This window comes from Tribolium madens, unplaced genomic scaffold, assembly GCF_015345945.1.
Source record: "Tribolium madens isolate multiple individuals breed KSU strain unplaced genomic scaffold, Tmad_KSU_1.1 Scaffold_97;HRSCAF=244;Tcas5.2_LG3a, whole genome shotgun sequence".
NCBI classification, from domain to species: Eukaryota; Metazoa; Arthropoda; class Insecta; order Coleoptera; family Tenebrionidae; genus Tribolium; species Tribolium madens.
The window spans coordinates 5,931,066-5,950,950 of record NW_025401069.1 but is presented as its reverse complement, the minus strand read 5'-3'; the positions used below and the strand labels follow the sequence as shown (position 1 = coordinate 5,950,950).

At 30.0% G+C, this 19,885-nt stretch overlaps 1 protein-coding gene across 1 annotated transcript in view; it reads left to right on the top strand.

Annotated features, from left to right (window-relative positions):
* Positions 1–701: 701 nt before the first annotated feature.
* Positions 702–19,885, top strand: part of LOC123014305 (protein embryonic gonad-like) — a 37,407-nt gene continuing 18,223 nt past the window's right edge. Inside the window, exons 1-2 of the mRNA XM_044413358.1 lie at positions 702–824; positions 11,938–12,015. Coding sequence (XP_044269293.1) covers positions 11,938–12,015 — 78 coding nt within the window. The 5' untranslated portion in view covers positions 702–824. The remainder of the gene's footprint in view (positions 825–11,937; positions 12,016–19,885) is intronic.

Sequence of the window (19,885 nt, the reverse complement as noted above, 5' to 3'; positions counted from 1 at the left end):
CTTTACGATTAATCGTAAATATAGAAAGTTATACTTTTTTAAACGATTTCTATAATAGTTTCTATACCTATAGAGTTCGTTACAAAGAGCTTGCGATACATTACGATTTGATTTATTAAATTGATATCTTTTTGGTCTTTGGGCTTCTAGGGGTTATCACTATGCAAAAAAATCGGGCAGAGCCCTTGTTAATCAACTGCAAATTCGTGAAAAAAAGTATGACTTTCAAAGCTAGTTGTACAAATTCCTAACTATACGTACTAAAATTTATTTTGGCTTTTTGTCTTTAATTTGCAATTTGGCAAACCCTAAAATTACTTTCGCTGTGCTGTTTGTAAGTTATTCTTGTATACATATACTTTCATCATTCTTGAAATTACTGCCCATGTTGTTTAGTTTATTATAAGAGATCAATAGAAATCAAGATCAATAGAAATCAAGATCAAGAGAAATTTAACAATCATTCGAATCTATTTCCACATTACCATAAATCCCGATGATAAACTTATCAGTACTATGTTGGGCGTTCCTTGATCCTCCTTCTTGCCCCGATTAGTTGAAATAGTGAAGGGAATTAAAGCAGCTCCAATAAATGTACTGGTAGGTGTTGTTTAAAGCTTTTGAGGGGGAAATAGAGGGGCACCGCTGGCAGGTAGCGACAACTTGCGGCTCTATCTTGAATTACAATTATAGTTGTGGTACAGGTGTAGAGAAGCTGATCAGTACCTGTGTGTGCGACTTACCTACTGCTCGCTGATGAGATGAATCGCGATCTGTGAAGTTCGGAATGCCGCGCTGCCCGATCTACATATCGTTACAGAAAGGTTAGTCATTTTAGTTCTCTTATGGATCTTGATCTGAAAAAACTGACTATACATAAATTCTACAAAAAAAACATAAACAACAAATTATGACAGAAATTAAATAGCCATACGTAATAACAAAATAAACTTTCAAAGAAATAATAACGTTTATTTTAATTCAAATCGAGATCTTTTTTACTTCTTGGACTTATCTACCCTGAGCCAAAAACATGAACGATATAGATAATTTTATCTCGAGAAAAAAATCTTTTTTACAAGACCACATTCCTGACCCGACCTGATGTCCATTAACAAAATTTTAGTGCTGAAGACGGTTTGTATAAGAAACATAATGCGTGATGCTCTTGATTGATTTGTGGTGTACTTCACCGCGTGGTAACTGTCATCTTCCGCAATAACAACATTGTTGCATTCCCTCCAACACGGTCACACCATTTCTGACGATCATGCTGTTGAAGAGTCGAGAGGTTTTTTGATCGGTTGGATGATGTGTGTGATTTCTCCTGCTTTAGATTTTTTATTTACGAGTCATTATTTTGGCTTTATCAAAGAAGATTTACTTCCGGAGAGGAATGTATAGCTTATCTTATGAAATGCGAAATATATAACTACCATTAAATTGTCAACGCCGCTGATGCATAATAAGATTATTACAATATATGTAGCAGCTGATTCTGATACACAGTAGGTTTAATGAAGTAATTGGTAGGTATTGCTTTTAATTAGTGTTCACTGAAACGTCTTTTTTACGACATTTACTTATACTTGTTTCAAAATAAAGAAGTCATACCTACTTTATAAACTATACAGAGTGTTTTAAAAATGTTTAAAATCCACTTCAAAAGAATATAAGCTGCAGAAATTGTATAAGTCTAAATTTGTTAGATTTTTCAATTTTCGATCACTCTAACATTTTATCAAAATTTTTGCAGTCTCGCATTTATAATAGTAAACAAGTTATTATCCAATATCTACGTATTCTGTTTCATGAAATATCTGTTTATAATTAAGTTAATGATAAAGTATGCATCTAGATACGCTTCTTTATTTAATCAAAGATTAAAAGATCCGGTTTATTACTAATCAGTTAAGATTTATGGGAGAGTATAAAAATGTTGCAGACATAAATATGAATACAAATTAAGTAATGTAACGACTATAGCTGACCGTGTTTAATATGGAATTTTGTTTTCTTTGGGCATATAATCAAAAATTTGTTAACAAGAAAGATTTTTAAAATTTTAATACATAATACAAGTAGCAGATACCTAAAAGTAGGCAATCAAAAATTGAAGTTGAACAATTAAAATAAAAGTGTGTCAAGAGGTTAAAAAATTGTTTGATATAAAGGCAATAAACTGGAAAATCTGTTTTATTGCCAAATAAACGTTAAGATGCATGCAAAAAGATGTTGAAAACTTGCTAAAGGTGATTTCGAAGTGAAGTCTTGAATGATGTTTCAAAAAAATATGTTTTATTGATTTACTTACTGTTTCGTATGAAAGGTGGATAATTTACTTATTTATAGTTCATAACAATAAAAAATAATAAACAAAAAAATAATATATACAGTAGAACCCCTCTATAACGAGAACTCAAGGGGCCAACGTATTCGCTATAGTCATGTATAATAAAAGTTTTTAAACATGTACTATGCAAATTATTATATTAAAAACGAATATTAAAGAAATTTAAAACAATATTTAAGAAAAAAGTCTGTAATTTTTGTTTGTTTTTGATGTAATGAAGCATTTTTATCTTATCAATTGCGTTTTCCAATTATTGTTCAAGGCTTTTATCCTTGTTCTTTAAAATTGTTGCCAATGTAGAACTGCTAAATTTTTGTAGATTGTCTTTTACCACTTTCGAACTCTGTTATTATTGATATTTTTTCTTTGATAGAAATTTTTTTTTTGAGGACGACATATTAATACAGAAAGACGAAGTGTTCTCTGCTTGAAAAGTTATTCAAGACTGAGAAAGTCAGAAATATAAGACCATTATCACGCAAAAATAACATTTCCAAAAAAATTCTAGGACACAATACGTAATGGAGACTCGCAGGATTTTTATTTCTTCTATTTCTTCTAGGAACTCTCGTTATAATCAATCTGTTTTCGAAATTTCTCAGAATTTCTCGCTATTACCGATCTTCGACAAAATAAAAGTTTTGTTGTATCAACCTCAATTCCAGAATAATACTCGCTATAAACGGAGAAGTATACAAAACGGCAAGAGACCAAACGATTTACTCGTTAAAGTCGATTTTTCGGGATAACCGGGACTATAGAGGAGTTCCACTGTAAATAATTACAAGTAATAAACAAATGTGTGTATTATAGGGTAAGTTTGTGTGTGATGAGTTGATGACCTTACAATATAATAGGTACTAAAAATTCAGAAATTAAATTTTTCTACTTGTTGACACGAGCGCACTAAGATGTTTTTAAAAATATGTTTTCATCTGTCATAGAGAAACGAAAAACTGTAAGTTGTACATAATTTGTTATTTAAATAATTTTTATGTATTGTATTGTATCCTCTCTTTTCAAGTTTTTTTCTGGTTGTGCCATTGGATCGTATGAAACTCATTATAGAGCATACAATATTTGTTATTTATTCTCAATAAGTAGAATGTACGAGTATATACAGAGTGATTTTTTTAAAACGAGCCACCCTGGATAGAAGATCATAAAAATAACAAAAATTAGAAAAAAACATGAGAGACAGGTCAATTTTTATTTTGTGTACTTTTGAAAGTTATAGCATCAACCCTCTTTGTAATACAAACAAAATTTCAAACGGCACCACCCCTTTTGTAATACCTCAAATGAAAGGTTTTTTTTTCCAGGAACTCGGCTGTGTGTTTTGTTTGAGTTTGTATGAGTTTTGAGTAGATTTTTATTTACGTTATGCTGAACAAGATCTAGCAGAACAAATTACTATAAAAATGCAAGCTCTGAAACGTCGTCTGCGTTGATTGGCAGGATTGAAATGTCAAAAAAAAATTACCTGTCTCGAGATTTTCCAATTTTTGTTTATTTTCTGAGATATCCAGGGTGTATAGTTTTAAAAAAATCACCGTGTTTACATAATGTTTATAAAAAACTTACAACAAATTTAAACAAAATCCTGATATTTTTATCTTTGCGGTGTGAAGAAGGTGGAAGTCAATATTTTGAAGAGGATGATACAGGAAAACAGGTTTTAAGTAGTTAAATGGACCACAAAAAGCAAAAAATAATCCAAAGTGACTTGTTTTATAGTCGTTTGCTCTCCGTATCAACATTATATTGCAATATTTCTTAAATAGAAGTCTTCCAATAAATGTCTCAGTAAATTATTTAGCTTATGTATAATGTAATAACCATAAACTGTTTAATTTTTAATGTGTAAACATGCTTTCATAAATTGGCTTTAATTTGAATTTACATAATTGGAAAATATATAATAGCAACCAACATTTGTATTTAAAACAATATTATTTCAATATTATTGAAATTTTAGTAATTTACACATGTCAAAGGTGTGAAGGAAAAGATTCTTCACCACGTGTTGAAAAAGTTTATTTTCAATTAGATGTAGTCGGTATCAAAAATTATATTTTGTAACGTTATAAAATTTGAGAAAAAAAAGTCTGAAATAAGAATTACATGTCTATGGAGAAAACCGAACTAATTTAGCAACATTAAATATGAGAGAGGTGCTAAAGATGCTGTTATGTTATAAAAGGGTCGGATAATCTCTCACATGGTAGTAGAAAAAGTTAATAGAAGCTCAGGTTTGCTTTTGTAGTTTTTCTGAGCCGCGTAGTTTTGAAAATATGAATATTTAAAGAATTCTGAAATTTTTTATACACGAGATGTAAAAAGTGCTGACCAGTCACTACTTGATGCTGTATAAATTGTGTTTGTTGAGAAATTTAATTGTATCAATCTTACAAATTGCAACAATAAGGATTTAATTTAGAAGATGCATCTTTAAGTATGTATTTCAATATTGTAATTAATACAAATTTCAAGCTCTACAATTACGAGTACTTACCTATTTTATATAATTTGATGAAATATTGAATTTTTACAAAGTCAGAAGTTGGGCGGTAAGTATCTATTTTATGCTTTATGCTCTCTTGTATCCATTATTCATAGTGACGCTTGCATTACTTAACTGAACTTAAGACATAGCTTGAAAAGTTATATCCGTTAGTGATTAACATCCAGAATAACCTGTGAAATATTACTAAAATTTATCAACTTCAGCAACCACGCACGAGATATTTTAACGCTAGTTGTAGGGTTCTTACACAATTGTAATAATGATTACGAGTAAAGCGAGCTCAAATTACCCAAGTACTTAACTTCTCAGCTAACTCAATTAGAATAACTATCTTTTCCAATTAGCTAAAAAAATAATATTTTGAGTAAATCACCTTAAAATTGTTTGAAAGTATCTAATTCCTTTTTTTCAAAAAAGTTTCCATGAAAACAGTTGAAAAAATGTCACTTTTAAAATTTCAAGTGTGATTTTCGCAAAATCGCTTAAATAAAAATTAATTACACCCTTTTTCAACGAAAGGGGGGAAAAGGAAATTATTTTTGGACAGTAGGTACTTATTAAACTAATAATTTGGATTTTTTTATATTTCAACTATAAAAAAATAAGAAAGAAAATTTCCAGCTTCATTAAAATTGTTATTATTCATATGCTTAGTGTTTGTCGTTATCAATAGCTTCTGTTGGAAGTGTGTTGAAATATTCAAATACATTTCGAAATAAAATTTCATGCCTATGCGTTACGCACCTCGTCCACATTTAAATTAATTGGTTAAGGCCGGCTCCATAAATATGCCTAATTTAATCATCAAAATTTTGTTGTTGAAATTATTGGTGTCATGTTATTTACGTTGAAAAAATTAAGAATCTAAACCCACTACATTACGTTTTCCGAACAACATTCCAAACCGCAAAACTGATATATTTAAACTATGTTTTTGATTTTTATCTATACTGTAAAGAATTAGAAGTTTCAAAGCTAGCGAATACGCACATTAAAGGCTTTAAGCGACTCATTTAGTGACATTTCAAGTCGCGTCTTGTGGATGGATGATCTCTAATGGTCATACTACGAATAGTTACCATTTTACCGCTGGCCATCTCGATGAAGTCTTGTCCACATGCCATCATTACTATTTAAGTACATTGGTGTCTGAAATGGTCTATTGGTTATGGCAGTAATACGTTTAAAAACTACTCCTATATGGAACGTATTCATCACTATGCAGTGTTTCACATTATTTGCTTCCATCCTAGATAAATGAGTAGCACTTTTTAATATAAAGCTTTCGATTGTGAACTGCGGTTCCTTATGTAGCTCCGAATTTGTCGCAAAGCATACGTGTCGAGGTTATTAACCATCTCACAACCAAATGTTTTCAATGGAGAAAAATACTCTTACTATTTTTTTGCACAATACAATAAAAAATCTGCTCTTTAATAGCATAATGTGTATGGTTTTGTTTGGAAACATGCGACTATTTTAATGTCGGAGAAAACTTTCGAAAGGGAACATTCAGATCGTTCTGTATATCACGAAGAGATTTACACTAATCGGGATTTTATTTACATTACCATTAGAAGATGCTTCTTCCATTATTAGCACAGTGTCAAGACTGAAGTGAAATTACAGCAGACTCGGTATTTCCTTATGCCTTAGGTGAAATTCATTGGGTTGCTACTAATTCTTTCTAAGGTGAACTACCGTTCGTGGCTTTAATAAACAAAATTGTTAACGACAATTTCTTTCATACAAAATAATAAATAAATATTTGCCAACTTACACCACACTTTCACTTTTCTCTCGACAGTTATTAATTTCTATCTGCATTAGGTACAATAAAAACATCTTCGCATATTGATACACCAGGTGTTTTTTTTAATCATAGGAATATTTCAAACGCACACATCTCACTTTTTATTTACTTATTTTAAAGTAACTATCTTAACTAATTATTATTAACGAGTAAATTATTTATACTATTTGTAGAAAGACAAATGAGTATTTTTTTATTAATTGCAACGGTCTAATATAGAATTTGTGAGATTGCTCTCTTGTTTTCTATTATTTCGCCGACTTTAATGAAAGTGTTAATTTAACAAATGAGGCTGCAACGTTGTAATTACCCGTTACTAATTGATAAATATTATATGACCAGTAGGAGACTTGGTTTAGTTGGCTAAATATATCGCAAACACCATGTATTACTTCAGCTTTCCTACTAACACCTAATTATAATAACAATCTGTGTAAAGAACTGGTTTTAAAATTTTCAAGAATCTTAACTGCAAATGTGAAGTGGTGTGGTAATTTACGTTAAACTGTAAGCACTTTATTTTAATAATTCGCCTTGTAGGAGATTTTTGGATTGACAAAATGGGTTAATAAGTAAGGATTTGGATGAGCGAGTAAGGCAAAAACCAGGTTTTTCAAGGTTACTGATTTATAATTCGATTATAGGTCTTTATAGTTTTAGCCGCTTAAGTAGCCTTGAAATGATTATTTCTCCGGATTATGGAAATGATGCATTACATATTTCAAAAATTGCCAAATAAATGCACTCTTACTTACCTAATTAAACCAAAATAGGTGGAGCTAATCTATAATAAAAAACCAACGGTATAAAAACATTGGGTATATTTCAAGTACCATCAAATGTTTGACACTATGAAAACAAATGCAGCAAGCATTGGAATCCTGAATTGTTTATACTGAGGTCTGGAAAGCACACATTTGCTTTAACTACCTTTAGCTACTTTATTTCTCCATTGTAGGTATTGTTTAAAATGTTTCTAAATGTTTTTGAGAAACAAAACTATTTGCCTCAAGGAAATCTACAACAAATTGAAGGGAGGAATTTGTTGGAGTTTTTTTGAACAACCATGCCCATTAGAAAAGAAATTGCTTTTATTGCATCAAAATACGTAATATAATTAATGATTGTTTAAGTAGTTCTTTTTTAATTAACTCTTGTTTCTAATTGCTTTAATTATCTGCTTTAGAAATTAATTTTAAATTAGCTTATCGCAGGTATGGTAAATACAAGTATCTACTCGTAAGTAATTACTACAAATAGTAAATACAAAAAAAGTAGGTTACAAATGTGTAGCACGAAAATTGTATAACAAATTTACTGATTTGAATTCCTAGCATTACACCAATAATACCAACTTTATGTCTTCCTGCTTCTAATATATTGTCCTTCTAGGAAACAGTGGTATTTAGTAATTTTAATTTAATTGTGTAATATTCAAGTACATACCAGACATTTGACCAACTGGAAATTTTAAGTCGACTTGGTCATTCTTACTGACTTTTAAGTACTTGTTTTAAATTTTTGCATCGATAAAAGATTCAAAAGTATTACAGACATACCTTTATTTAATTACTGTTTTTATTAGAACGGTAGATTGCACACTTGTCGCTGTCACACCATTGACCGGTTTTCCCCTCTGAACACTTACCGTGGGAGGTGAAGAATACCTAGTGACTTGCAACTGTGTTGCAAAATTCGTGAAATAAAATTTTGCAATTAGCGTAATTAATGGTTTGCGTTAAAAAGAGCGAAATTAGCATGAATTGAATTTAAATATTATTTAAAGCTTGTATGTACGTTTCCGATGTAAAAACACACAATTTAAGATACTCTTTCAAAAAACTTTTAAAAATATTGCTTAAATAATGATTAAATAAATGTTTATAACTATAATTATGTAAGAATGTTGTTGCAGTGTACTTTAATATCAAAATTGAAACAAGAAGTGTCATAACTTGTCTGTTTTTTGAACAAGGTGTGTTCAATTCGCTTTAATTACTACAGATTCGCTAATTGAAATGTACAAAGATTTTACATACACTACTCAAAACAATTAAAGGAACTATTTTCAAAATTTTTTGGTGATTTTTGAAAGGCCGTATCTCATCGAAAAATAGTCGTATCTAGATTTTTTAAAAACCATTCTAAGGCTTCAGTTTCTAGTTTTGATATTTTTTTAACAAAATTTTTTTTGTGCTACAGTTATCATGCAAGCGCAGGAAATAGCACGAGAAAAAAAAATTGTAACTTTTTTTTGTTTTTGGCCCACGGACTTGGGGATTTTTTTTAGTTAAATCAATAGATTTGTCGGATAGCCTGTTCATTTGGCTTTAATTTGCATTTTTTATATTTTCTTACATTTTGTCGCTGAGATATCTGACTTTTAATGAAAAAGGATCCTTTTGTCTTTGATCATTGATATCTCAGCAACCAATAACCGCACAGAGAATGTAAGAGAAGTTCCAAAAACTGAAATAAATGTCTTACAAGATCCTTTAATGATTTTTTCAAAAACATTTTTTTTTTACTCTAAAACATTGATTTGAAAGAAAGAGACAAAAGTAACTTTCTACATTGTTTTTTTAGTAAATCTACCCTGTATTCACAAATATTGATGGGGAGATTAATGTTTTAAGGTGTTTTTACAGCTTAATGTACATACATACCCTGCATAGCCCTGTAACTTTTTAAAATCGATCAATCACACCGTATTCTCGGACCAATTGTTCAAAGTTTTGCAAAGGAATTAATGAAACAATTGTACAATTGTAATATTGTTTCCGAATATCGTCTAATCTTCGTCAAAATGAGAAAAACAATTTTTTTCAGCTTTTTTTTACAATTTTGCATAAGTTGAAAAAAAAATTTGTGTTTTTTTTCAAAAAGTAATCAGTATTGTTTCTTGAATTTTTTTACAAATTTTCAAAATGAAAATAAAAAAAAAACAATTTTTGTTTACTTTTTTATTTATAGCAAATAACTAATGCAAACTAATGCAAAATTGTAAAAGAAGTCGAAAAAAATTGTTTTTTTTTATTTTGATGAAGATTAAGCAATGTTTAGAAACAATGTGTGCAACTGTTCCTCTAATTCTTTTGCAAAACTAATCTAAATCGGTCTGAGAAAACGGTTTGATGGATCAACTTAAAAAATTACAGGGCAATGGGGGTACATTAAGGTGTAAAACCACCTAAAAACATTAATCTCCCCATCAATATTTGTGAATAATAGATTTACTAAAACAATGCAGAAAGTTACTTTTTTTTTCTTTCTTTCAAGTCAATGTTTTAGAGAAAAAAATTGTTTTTGAAAAAATAATTAAAGGATCTTGTAAGACATTTATTCCAGTTTTTGGAACTACCATTACATTCTCTGTGTGGTAATTGTTTGCTGAGATATCGATGATCAAAGACAAAAGAACCCTTTTTCATTAAAAGTCAGATATCTCAACGACAAAGTGACGAATGAACAGGCTATCCGGCACATCCATTGATTTAACTAAAAAAAATTCCCAAGTCCGTGGACCAAAAACAAAATTATAGGTCTTTATAGTTTTAGCCGCTTAAGTAGCCTTGAGTTGATTATTTCTCCGAATTATGGAAATGATGCATTACATATTTCAAATTACAATTTTTTTTCTCTCGCTATGTACTCCGCTTATATGAAAACTGTTACACAGAAAAATGTTTTGTGGAAAGATCTCAAAACTTGAGCTTAAAGCCTTAGAATGGTTTTTTAAAAATCTAGATACGACTATTTTTCGATACAGCCTTTCAGAAATCATCAAAAAATTTAGGAAATACTTTTGTTCCTTTATTTGTTTTGAGTAGTGTATATTATTTAACATCAACTTTACTCAAAATATTAAGAAACGATAAAAGTTGATGAGAAAATAATAAAAAAATACCTACAAAAATTGTTTCTCGCGAGCAAAACTTTATGAAAAAGTACAAATGAGGAGTGTCATATACAATAAATGATCAAATTTTGTAAAAATGTTTATCTACTTATTTATTTATCTACTTAATTTAATCTTTATAAAGTAGAACAGAATAGATACACAAAACGCACTTCTTTTCTTGGAAGGGAATTTAAAAGGGAAAAAACTTAGATTGTGTATATGTATAGAAAAAGAGCAAATGCAAAATGCAAGATTACCTCTCTACCCTTTAAGGGCACTGTCGAGCATCATAAATTCGCGAGTAAGGTTTAGAATCACTAGAGATAACAATATGATGGCACTTGTAGTCACAGTTTCAATATTCACTGCATCAATTTCATTTTTGAAAACAATGATCAGCAGAAGTAACAAATGTGGTTCCTGATCAAAGTGACTTGGAAATTAAATTGGCAGCATTGATGTTGAGTCAGAAAATGTGAAATGAGAATCACAGGCTTGTTTGGTTCCTCAAAAATAGAATACCTAAGGAACATCTCTGTTTTGATGTAATTTTAATTGTTGTTATTGGTGACCACGATATTATTCTAAAGCTGTAGCGGCTCATATTTGTCTAAAAAAAACTTTGAAGTACTCGTCAAATAAAAAAAAACATTTAAGGTAGGTATGTACATCATTGTTGCTCAGTTATTTATTTGAATCTGAATAAACGTAAGTACCGAGAAAATCGAAAAGAAACTAACTAAAAAATATTTCCGGTAACGGATATTTCAGATTTATGTTGCGTAAATGTTGCAGTACATGTTTCTAGCAAAGTGTCATCGCACAAATAACGTAATTTTTTGCTTTTGGTAATGGAAACCAGGTAGTAAGCCAGTAAACCAGTTTCATTACCAAGACATTAAGATTAGTACTGTACACGATATTTAGTGAAAGATTCTCTTCCTTTATGTCATTTTTTATGGCTATTAAAGCACTCAAAGTCCATCAAGTAGAGTTTTCTTTGTATTATGTGTAAATACAAGATTAGTAAAACCAATTTTATCTCTTTTTCTATTGATCTGTATACTCTCGAGGAGCACTTCAAAACACGATTTGTCCATATATGTTGTAAATATTCAGTTAAATAAAGAATGAATCATCTGTTAAAATTGACCGGACTCCTCGAGAGGTTTTATGAATATGTAACGTGTTTAATAATAAATGTGATTTGTTTGGTTATTAGCAAAACGTTCGCGGGTAATGGTCCTCGTTCTGAGAATGACATTTTATGTATTTACGTAATTTGTCTTTACACAAACAAGTAAGTGATGTTAAAATTGGTAATTAAAATGTGCAAATTTTAGATGAACCAGCTGTGCAAGGTGTGCGGAGAGCCAGCGGCCGGATTCCATTTTGGTGCTTTTACCTGCGAGGGATGCAAGGTTAGTATCGCCTTTTGATTCTACCATATTTATAATTGCTGAGCTTGTCGCTGAATAAAATGACAAATGGCAAACAACGCGAAATTCTTGGTCCAGTTAAGAGCCCGAAATTAACATAATTAAATCATTAACGCTTTGGAGGCTAGCGTATTACACTGTCATCTCCGAGGATTATATTATTTTAATTAGAAACACCGACAAGGTGCTTTAAGTACGTAGGATAATTAAACTACACTCGCTTCTAAAGTTATAAGGATGACAGTAAAATAATGCACTCGAAACAGATGGTGATTTAATTAACAACAATAGGAATCAATGTGCTGTTTGATATTTCGGATTTTTTTGCTGGGGACACTACAACAAAAGAAAAGTAGAAAGCGTAATTAGGTGTAAGAAATTTTGGATACTTCACTAATGAAACTGTACTTAATTCATGTTGCGCGATATGTGTTTTCATTAAACTCTGTCTATGCTTATGATGACTTGCGTTTAGCAATTTTTATATTGTTTCAAAATTTTCTCTTTGTTGATCCTATGAACAATAAGCAGTCTGTTTTGGTGTAATTGCGTTTCGCGAAAATTATAATAAAACATCCAAAACCGGTTACTCACTTTTTGGTCAGATTTTTCCATTGATAAACAAGTAATATAATGGCTAATAATTTCTAACACGCATTTTGTAAAATTATCAAACAGTAGTTAGTTAAATTAATGAACCATTACGAATAATATTTGTAAATTATTAGGTGTAAATTGTTTAATGAAGTATTTTACATAGATAGTCATCGGTTATATTAATGTAAGGATAAAAATTAATGACTCGTTTAAATTTGTAATGATAGTCCAGTCAGAAAACTAATTTTAGAATTTCAGTTATTTTTTTAACAGTTTCTGAAAAAATACATAAATAATAATAATATGCATATAGAGTTAGAGAGCTTTTATAAACAAAGCCATGTCTTATTATTTTTGAAAATATAATAAACATCATTTTTTAAGCCTATGTACATACAGCAGGCAAAACATTGATTAACACATTTTTGTCACAATAATTGTAACCTATTTTGCTTTTTATTATATCCTGCGTTGATTTTACTCCTTTACATTCAGTATCACAAACACGTATTTTGGACGTTTCATTTTTTTGCTGAGAAAATCTTCAGGATAGTTTTTATAAAACACAAATTAGTAATATAAAATATCAAAAGATACAAAATGTTTGTATAGAGAATCAAAAAACATTTTACTAAGTATAAATGTACTGGATCCAATGTTCTTTTTGTCTTTCTAGAATATGATGGTAGATATACATATTGTGTAAAGGATATTCAGTTACGTATTTATTTTTTTGTTGATATGAAATTTAAAAAATCTTTAGGTATATTTTTCTACTATAAAATTAAGGAGTTTAGAAAGGACTTTTTTTTTATAATACAGAGTGGTTATAAATGATTTTCATCTAACCAGCTTTGGAATTTTTTTGCATGTAACTTTATTTGTGCCGCTCTACTTTTTTGAAAGCTCTAGTTCTGTCATTAGTGTCACTTATTAATTAATAATAAATTGTTGTTAATTAAATTTTTATTGTTTCAACTAATTTCCAATACCAATTGATAATAATGTATACTTTGGAAGAAAACAAGTTTATAATTGAAGTCTATTTTTGAAGTGGACGCTTAGTAAACGCCGATTTTTTAATTTTGAATTACAACAAGTAGGTACCCCTATTTTCGTAAAGCGGCATTTTTTTATTTTACATGGAAAATTCACAGCTGGCTAGATGAAAATCATTTATAACCACTCTGTATAATTGATAACAGGAAAAATAACCGATCATAGAATAAGTGTTTCGCAACTAGAGAAAATAAATCGAAAGATACCTAATAAATTAATTAAATTATTCTTTAGAATCTTGATTTATGTTTGCTACATTAGTTTGTCAGATTTAGTAGTCAAAAAATTTTATAAACCGCCAAGTGTTTCTGATAAAAAATACTTTGAATAAATAAAAAAGTTTCTAATTCTAAAGTTTGTGCCTGGGGTGAAAATAGAAGAACAGATGACATGCGACCGATTTGAATTATTATTGTTTACTTTCTTGTTTTAGTTTAATTTCGCTCAATTTTTCTTCAACCACCTATAGGTGCCACAAATGTTGAAAAGCTAATGAAAAACACTACGAAGAAAAATGATTTTAAAAGTTTGTAATTTGTGCCATATGAAGGATTAAAACAATAAATCTATTTGTTTATGTGTTTTTTCTATAAAAACTACCATTTCCTCCACAAATACACGAGTGATTTGCCTAAAGCTCGGCAGCTTTAGCAGCTGTTGCTACACCTGTGAGATGAGCATAGCATCGTGACAGGTATTTTTTTAAGAACATGGCTCAAAAATTTGTTATATATTTCTTCCAATTATAAAATATCGTAAATTTTATTGGTAACAACAATTTTCCGGCAGGTGCAATACAAAATTTGTTTAGCAAGCTTTTTTTACTTGCTTTTGTAGCCTATTTTTAATATTTCTAGACTATAACCACAGATTATAACATAAAATGTAGACTTGTCTTTTAGGATGATTTAAATAACCAAATAAAAGATTTGTCTTGACATTTTATGTCGTGTGGGTTGTTGCGCTAACAGCAAAAAATAAATCTTCTTATATATTTTATAATTTAAAGGATCAACAGTGCAAGGCGGACACTTTCGTTGCTTCTGGCTGTACATAAATAGCTTCATTTGGACGTGGTACTATTAGAGGTATAATCTGTTATATCTACCATTTTTTGCACGAAACTTTTTTAAATACTTATGAATAAACATAAGAAAATGTGGGTAACAACAATAGATTCAACCACCGACGACTGGTAGGTTGTTATTTGTAAATAAATGCTACACAAACGTGTGCCACGTTTTTATTTTGGAATGTGCAAGTTCAATTATAATTGGTAATTCTCCCACATATCAACAATGTATCGTTAATGACCGCTCCCAATTCTCAACCGCTAGATTATAAATTAAGTATGCGGGCGACCACGGAAACAATTATTAATATCCGTGACGCAACCGAATGCCCATAAAGCCATAAACCACGACACTACGTCGACGTCCTGTGGGTTCAAAGGCATCGCAATTAACACTCTTCCTCGTGATTGATTCAACTTTAGGAGGATTACTCAACAACTAACGGCGATACTGATGAAGATATTGTACCATTGGCTTTTCCAATATTTCATGCATGCTCGATGAAAGACTAATAAATTTTAAATAATTAAGAAAATGCTTATTTTGAATTATCAGCATTTTATGTTAATACTTAACTTCAGTTCTGTAAAATATACTTTTGAAGTGGTTTTCAATAAATAATTGAGACAATATTTTCTGTTTTGATTTTTTTTTTGTCCAATCAGTAGATAGATTTCCAGTGATTTCATGCAAAATTAACAAAATGCGAGAAATTTAAACAAGTGATAAGTCAGATTGATGTTTCAAATCACGATGTGAAAATTTCGATTTATATTGTTTCTAGTGGAATTCAATTTAGTATGGACGATACTGTCTTTATCAAAAATTTAATTAAAATTTTAATCATATTTTAGTTTCAATTGGAATGTTTATTGAAAGAAAATTACCTGTGACTTTGGAAATAATAACACGATCATTTGTTTGGAGTTTCCGTAATCACAAGAAAATAAAACAAGACCCAAATATTAATATGCAGATTTTTTTAGAGAAAATATAAATCATTGCTTTATCAGCAGGAAACCAATAACTTGTGTAAGATGGACAGATATTACGCATATTTCAACTTATTAGCAGCAGCGTGAGTCAAACTGTTTCTGTTTATAGTCGGCCCCTGTAAGCGTAATCGTATTATCGAATAAGAACTTGCAGAATATATTAATATTAACAGGGCATTATTTATTGTTTAATCCTGATACACTCTTCGAACTTAATACAATTCTGTTGGTATAAATGTTGATTCAGTCGGACGCGTGGGCTTAATAACAATGTTAAATATTTTGCCATAGATACCAAGTCATTTACATTGTTGCGTATCATATATGAAATCACGAATGTGGAGAAATTGTTTGTAAGCAATAATTAGCAAAACTCGGACTATAATTTGGTAAGTAACTAATCCAGAGTAAAAATAGTGAACGAAAAAGGATATAATACTTTCTTTCATTAACAGCAGATGTAATAAATCACATTGAATTTCCTAGCGTCAGCCGATACAAAAATTTCTTAATGCCACTGGGAAAGCTGTCTTTTGTAAATGAATTATTATCAATAATTACAAGTAATTAAGCATTGGTGTAAAAGTCGCAATTTATAAAACTTGGATACTTTTGACATTTTGAAATGATTTCCTTTACGTCTGATATAGTTAGTATACAGGGTTTTGGTAAAAGTATATTTTAATCCTATATCATTACATTTGCGCGAAAAGTGGCAATATCGTTCGAGGTCAAAAACCTGTGCGATTTGTTTTCGCGCTGTGTGTTAGAAATCTAACGCACAATTCACATTCGAATGTTTTGTATTTTTTCCTTCAACGTATTTTTTTGTATTCATTATAAAAAATAAATTTTTATTCAACGTATTTTTGTATCCATTATAAAAAATAAATCGTTAAAAAAAATATGTTCGAAAGAGAAAAGTTATTTATGGTCGTAGGAAAAATAGTGTACAAAACCTGCAGGAAAGTGCGCAACTTTCCCGCTTCTACGTTTTTTATCACTTTCCGTGCTCGTTATGTAATATATTATTAGATGAATGTGATTTTTTCTGTTATGTCTTATAATAAATATTAATCAATTTATAGTATATACAGGTCAGTCAGTTTTAAAAGTTGCAATCGGCAATATCTTTAGAACTGAAAAAGTTATTGAGATCACTCAAAATCGTTTTGGTAGTTCCTAGGGGGAATCAAAATGACATGGTAAGTGACGCACCTTCACCCACCCTTGAAGCTACAGCCAGCCCAAATTGAAAATTTTAAATGGCACAACCCTACTTGTGATATATCGTTGGAAAGCTCATAACAAACGCTTTTCAAAAATGCATACAACAGCCAATTTGATAAAGCTGTTTTTCCAATTATTCAAACACGAAGACTCTAGTTTTTAATTTTTTTGTTATATTTAAGGGTGGGTGGAGGTGCGTCACTTACCATGTCATTTTGATTCCTCCTAGGAACCACCAAAACGGATTTGAGTGATTCTCAATAACTTTTTCAGTTGAGAGATATTCCCAATTGCAAGTTTTAAAATTGACACAGTTTATGATATTTATAAAGATTTTGGAGGTGGTTTCTTAAGTCAAAATAAGAAAAAAAGTTTTTATGGACCGGAAATGCTTTTTAAGGATGTTAGAGCGATAGATCGATCTTATATAAAAAAATCACTGCGTGGGTTGCTTTTTCGTCGTTGCACGGTTAAGAAAAAAATCGTTTTTCTCTAAAACGGTGCGTCGTACAAAAATAACACAAGAGACGTTTTTTGAAGAAAGTTAGTCAATAAATCCGAAAAATTCAAAAAACTATTCCAAAATGAATTTTTACGTTTCAGTTAGATTGACTCCAGTTCCCTCGCACTGATTAGGGTGCATAATTTTTAATATCACCATTAGATTCAGAGCCAAAAAATTACTCTAGATGCAGTCTTTTATAAATCCAGTTACTGAGATATTTGAAGGAAAAGGCTTTTTGTTCGCAATGTTTAGAGGGCTTTAGCTCCCTCAGGAAGCATTTCCAGACAAAGGTTCATAGAAATTTGTTTTCTTATTTTAACCTAGGAAACCACCCCCAAAATTTTTCAACGTTCTTTCCGGACATTCGGTATTAAAAAGTCTTAAATTAAGTTTTTTGACTATTTTCTTTATGAAAATGTATGATTTTATTAAAGCAGAATATCCTCTGAAAAAATTAGGGAATTTTTCTGTATTTCCTCGTTTTTTAAGAAAAATGTAAAACTCTATTACGACCTCTTTAGTTCAAGGTATTTTATCGTACCGAGTTGTATGATATATATTTCTTAGTGAAAAAATATTGAACAATTCTCTGACAGGAACTTACAAATTGTGTGTAATAAGAACCCTCTTGAAGAAATAATAAACCAAAACTATAAATAATATAGGAATTCTAGATTTTGTGTAAAAATATTGAATTATATTTATGTAAATATGACATTATAGTTACAAAAAGTATAGTTGCGGAATTAATATTTCGGGCAGTATTGTCATTTTCACAATGTAAATGTTTTCTGGTTTGTTACCATTAGAATTTATTGATTGTTTTAATTAAATGTCGAAATCTAGATTTAGTAAGATACTCTACCAAAAGGAGTAATCTGATAATTAGGAATAAAACCGATAGTATAGAATAGATTGAAGCTAATTTCTTAAAAAAAACATTTAATTTCCATTCTTTATTTTATATTTAGTTTGATGCGCTTATGCTCATGCCTTTTCTCCAATTCAGTGTAGACGAATGAAGCATGAATTCAGAGATTAGCTACTGTTTACAATGAACAGTGCTCATCAATTTTCTATCAGATCGAATATCTTCAGATTCAGCAGTAGCACCGAGATAAAACAGATCAATCTGTGGAGTTATAATCCACTCAATAAGGATTTGTTCCGAACTGATCATAGATTAAGCTTGTTTAAGCTACTTCTTGGACAATATGCTATATTTGGTTATCTTCTATCGGTTTAAAAACGGTTCGATTTATTAAAAGTTTACGATTGTAATCGAATCAGGACAAATCTATATTTAATAAATTTAAAAACGATAATTTTTATCCAACTACATAATTATTATATTTTTAATTCCTCCAGTTTCATCTTTCGGAGTATTTATCTCAAAAGTTGTAGGTGGGTGAGCTTTACGACCTCGTAAAGCGATACCAATTAGATTGCTATTATGTCATTATTCCTGAACAATTGCGCAAACTGATACCTAACTACGAGTAGGTATATCTTTTTTCTCTATGTAAATTTGGGTTTTTCAATCTCGGGAACGTGGAAAATACGTGTTATTAATTTGATTCGAAGAATAGCTTCTAAAAATGGATTGACTTGTGAAAACATTTGTAACAGTTCAGAGTTGACAAGTGTCCTCGAAATTTGTAAACAACTTGCGAATTTCGGGTTATGACTCAATACTTGAACACCTACTTTGATTGGATCTGTAGGCTCTTTTCAGATGTTAATGAAACCCATAGCGCTTCATTAAAATTTTATGAAAACACACTCAAACTAAATCAGATAAAACGTGACTTTAATGACTTGCCAAATGTTTCAACATCTATTGAAAGCTACAATTTTCAGAATATATTAAATTATTACTCAATGGTGTTTACTTTTTGACCTTACTAGTGTACAATCTGAAGCTAAGCAAATGCTGGTAATGGAAACCACGCGAAAAACTACATTCTCAGCTGATTAAACTTGGGAGAGCTTTAGTGAAGATGCTTTTAATTTGTTTTTTTATTACCTAATACGTTTTTACTATTGAATATTGACATTAAGTACCATAACGGTTAACAGAATTGATATTAGCCATAAATATCAAATGTCTAAGTGTTAGACATTGCGAGTTGTGTGTTCTAAATGATGTTCTAAGGAAGCTAGATAAGAGAGTGTAGTGCTATGTTTAATTTCTATAGCAATAATTGAAATAATTTTGCTAATAAATTATTTTAATGGAATTCAAAAAGTCACTATATTAAAGAAGTGAAATTTATTTAAATGCGCTGTGTTGGAATGGATTTATTACAAGTATAGTTCTTAGTATAAGAATTTTCGCTTAAATTATGTGAAATCGGAGATTAACTAATAGCCGACGTGAACATAGGTTGTTT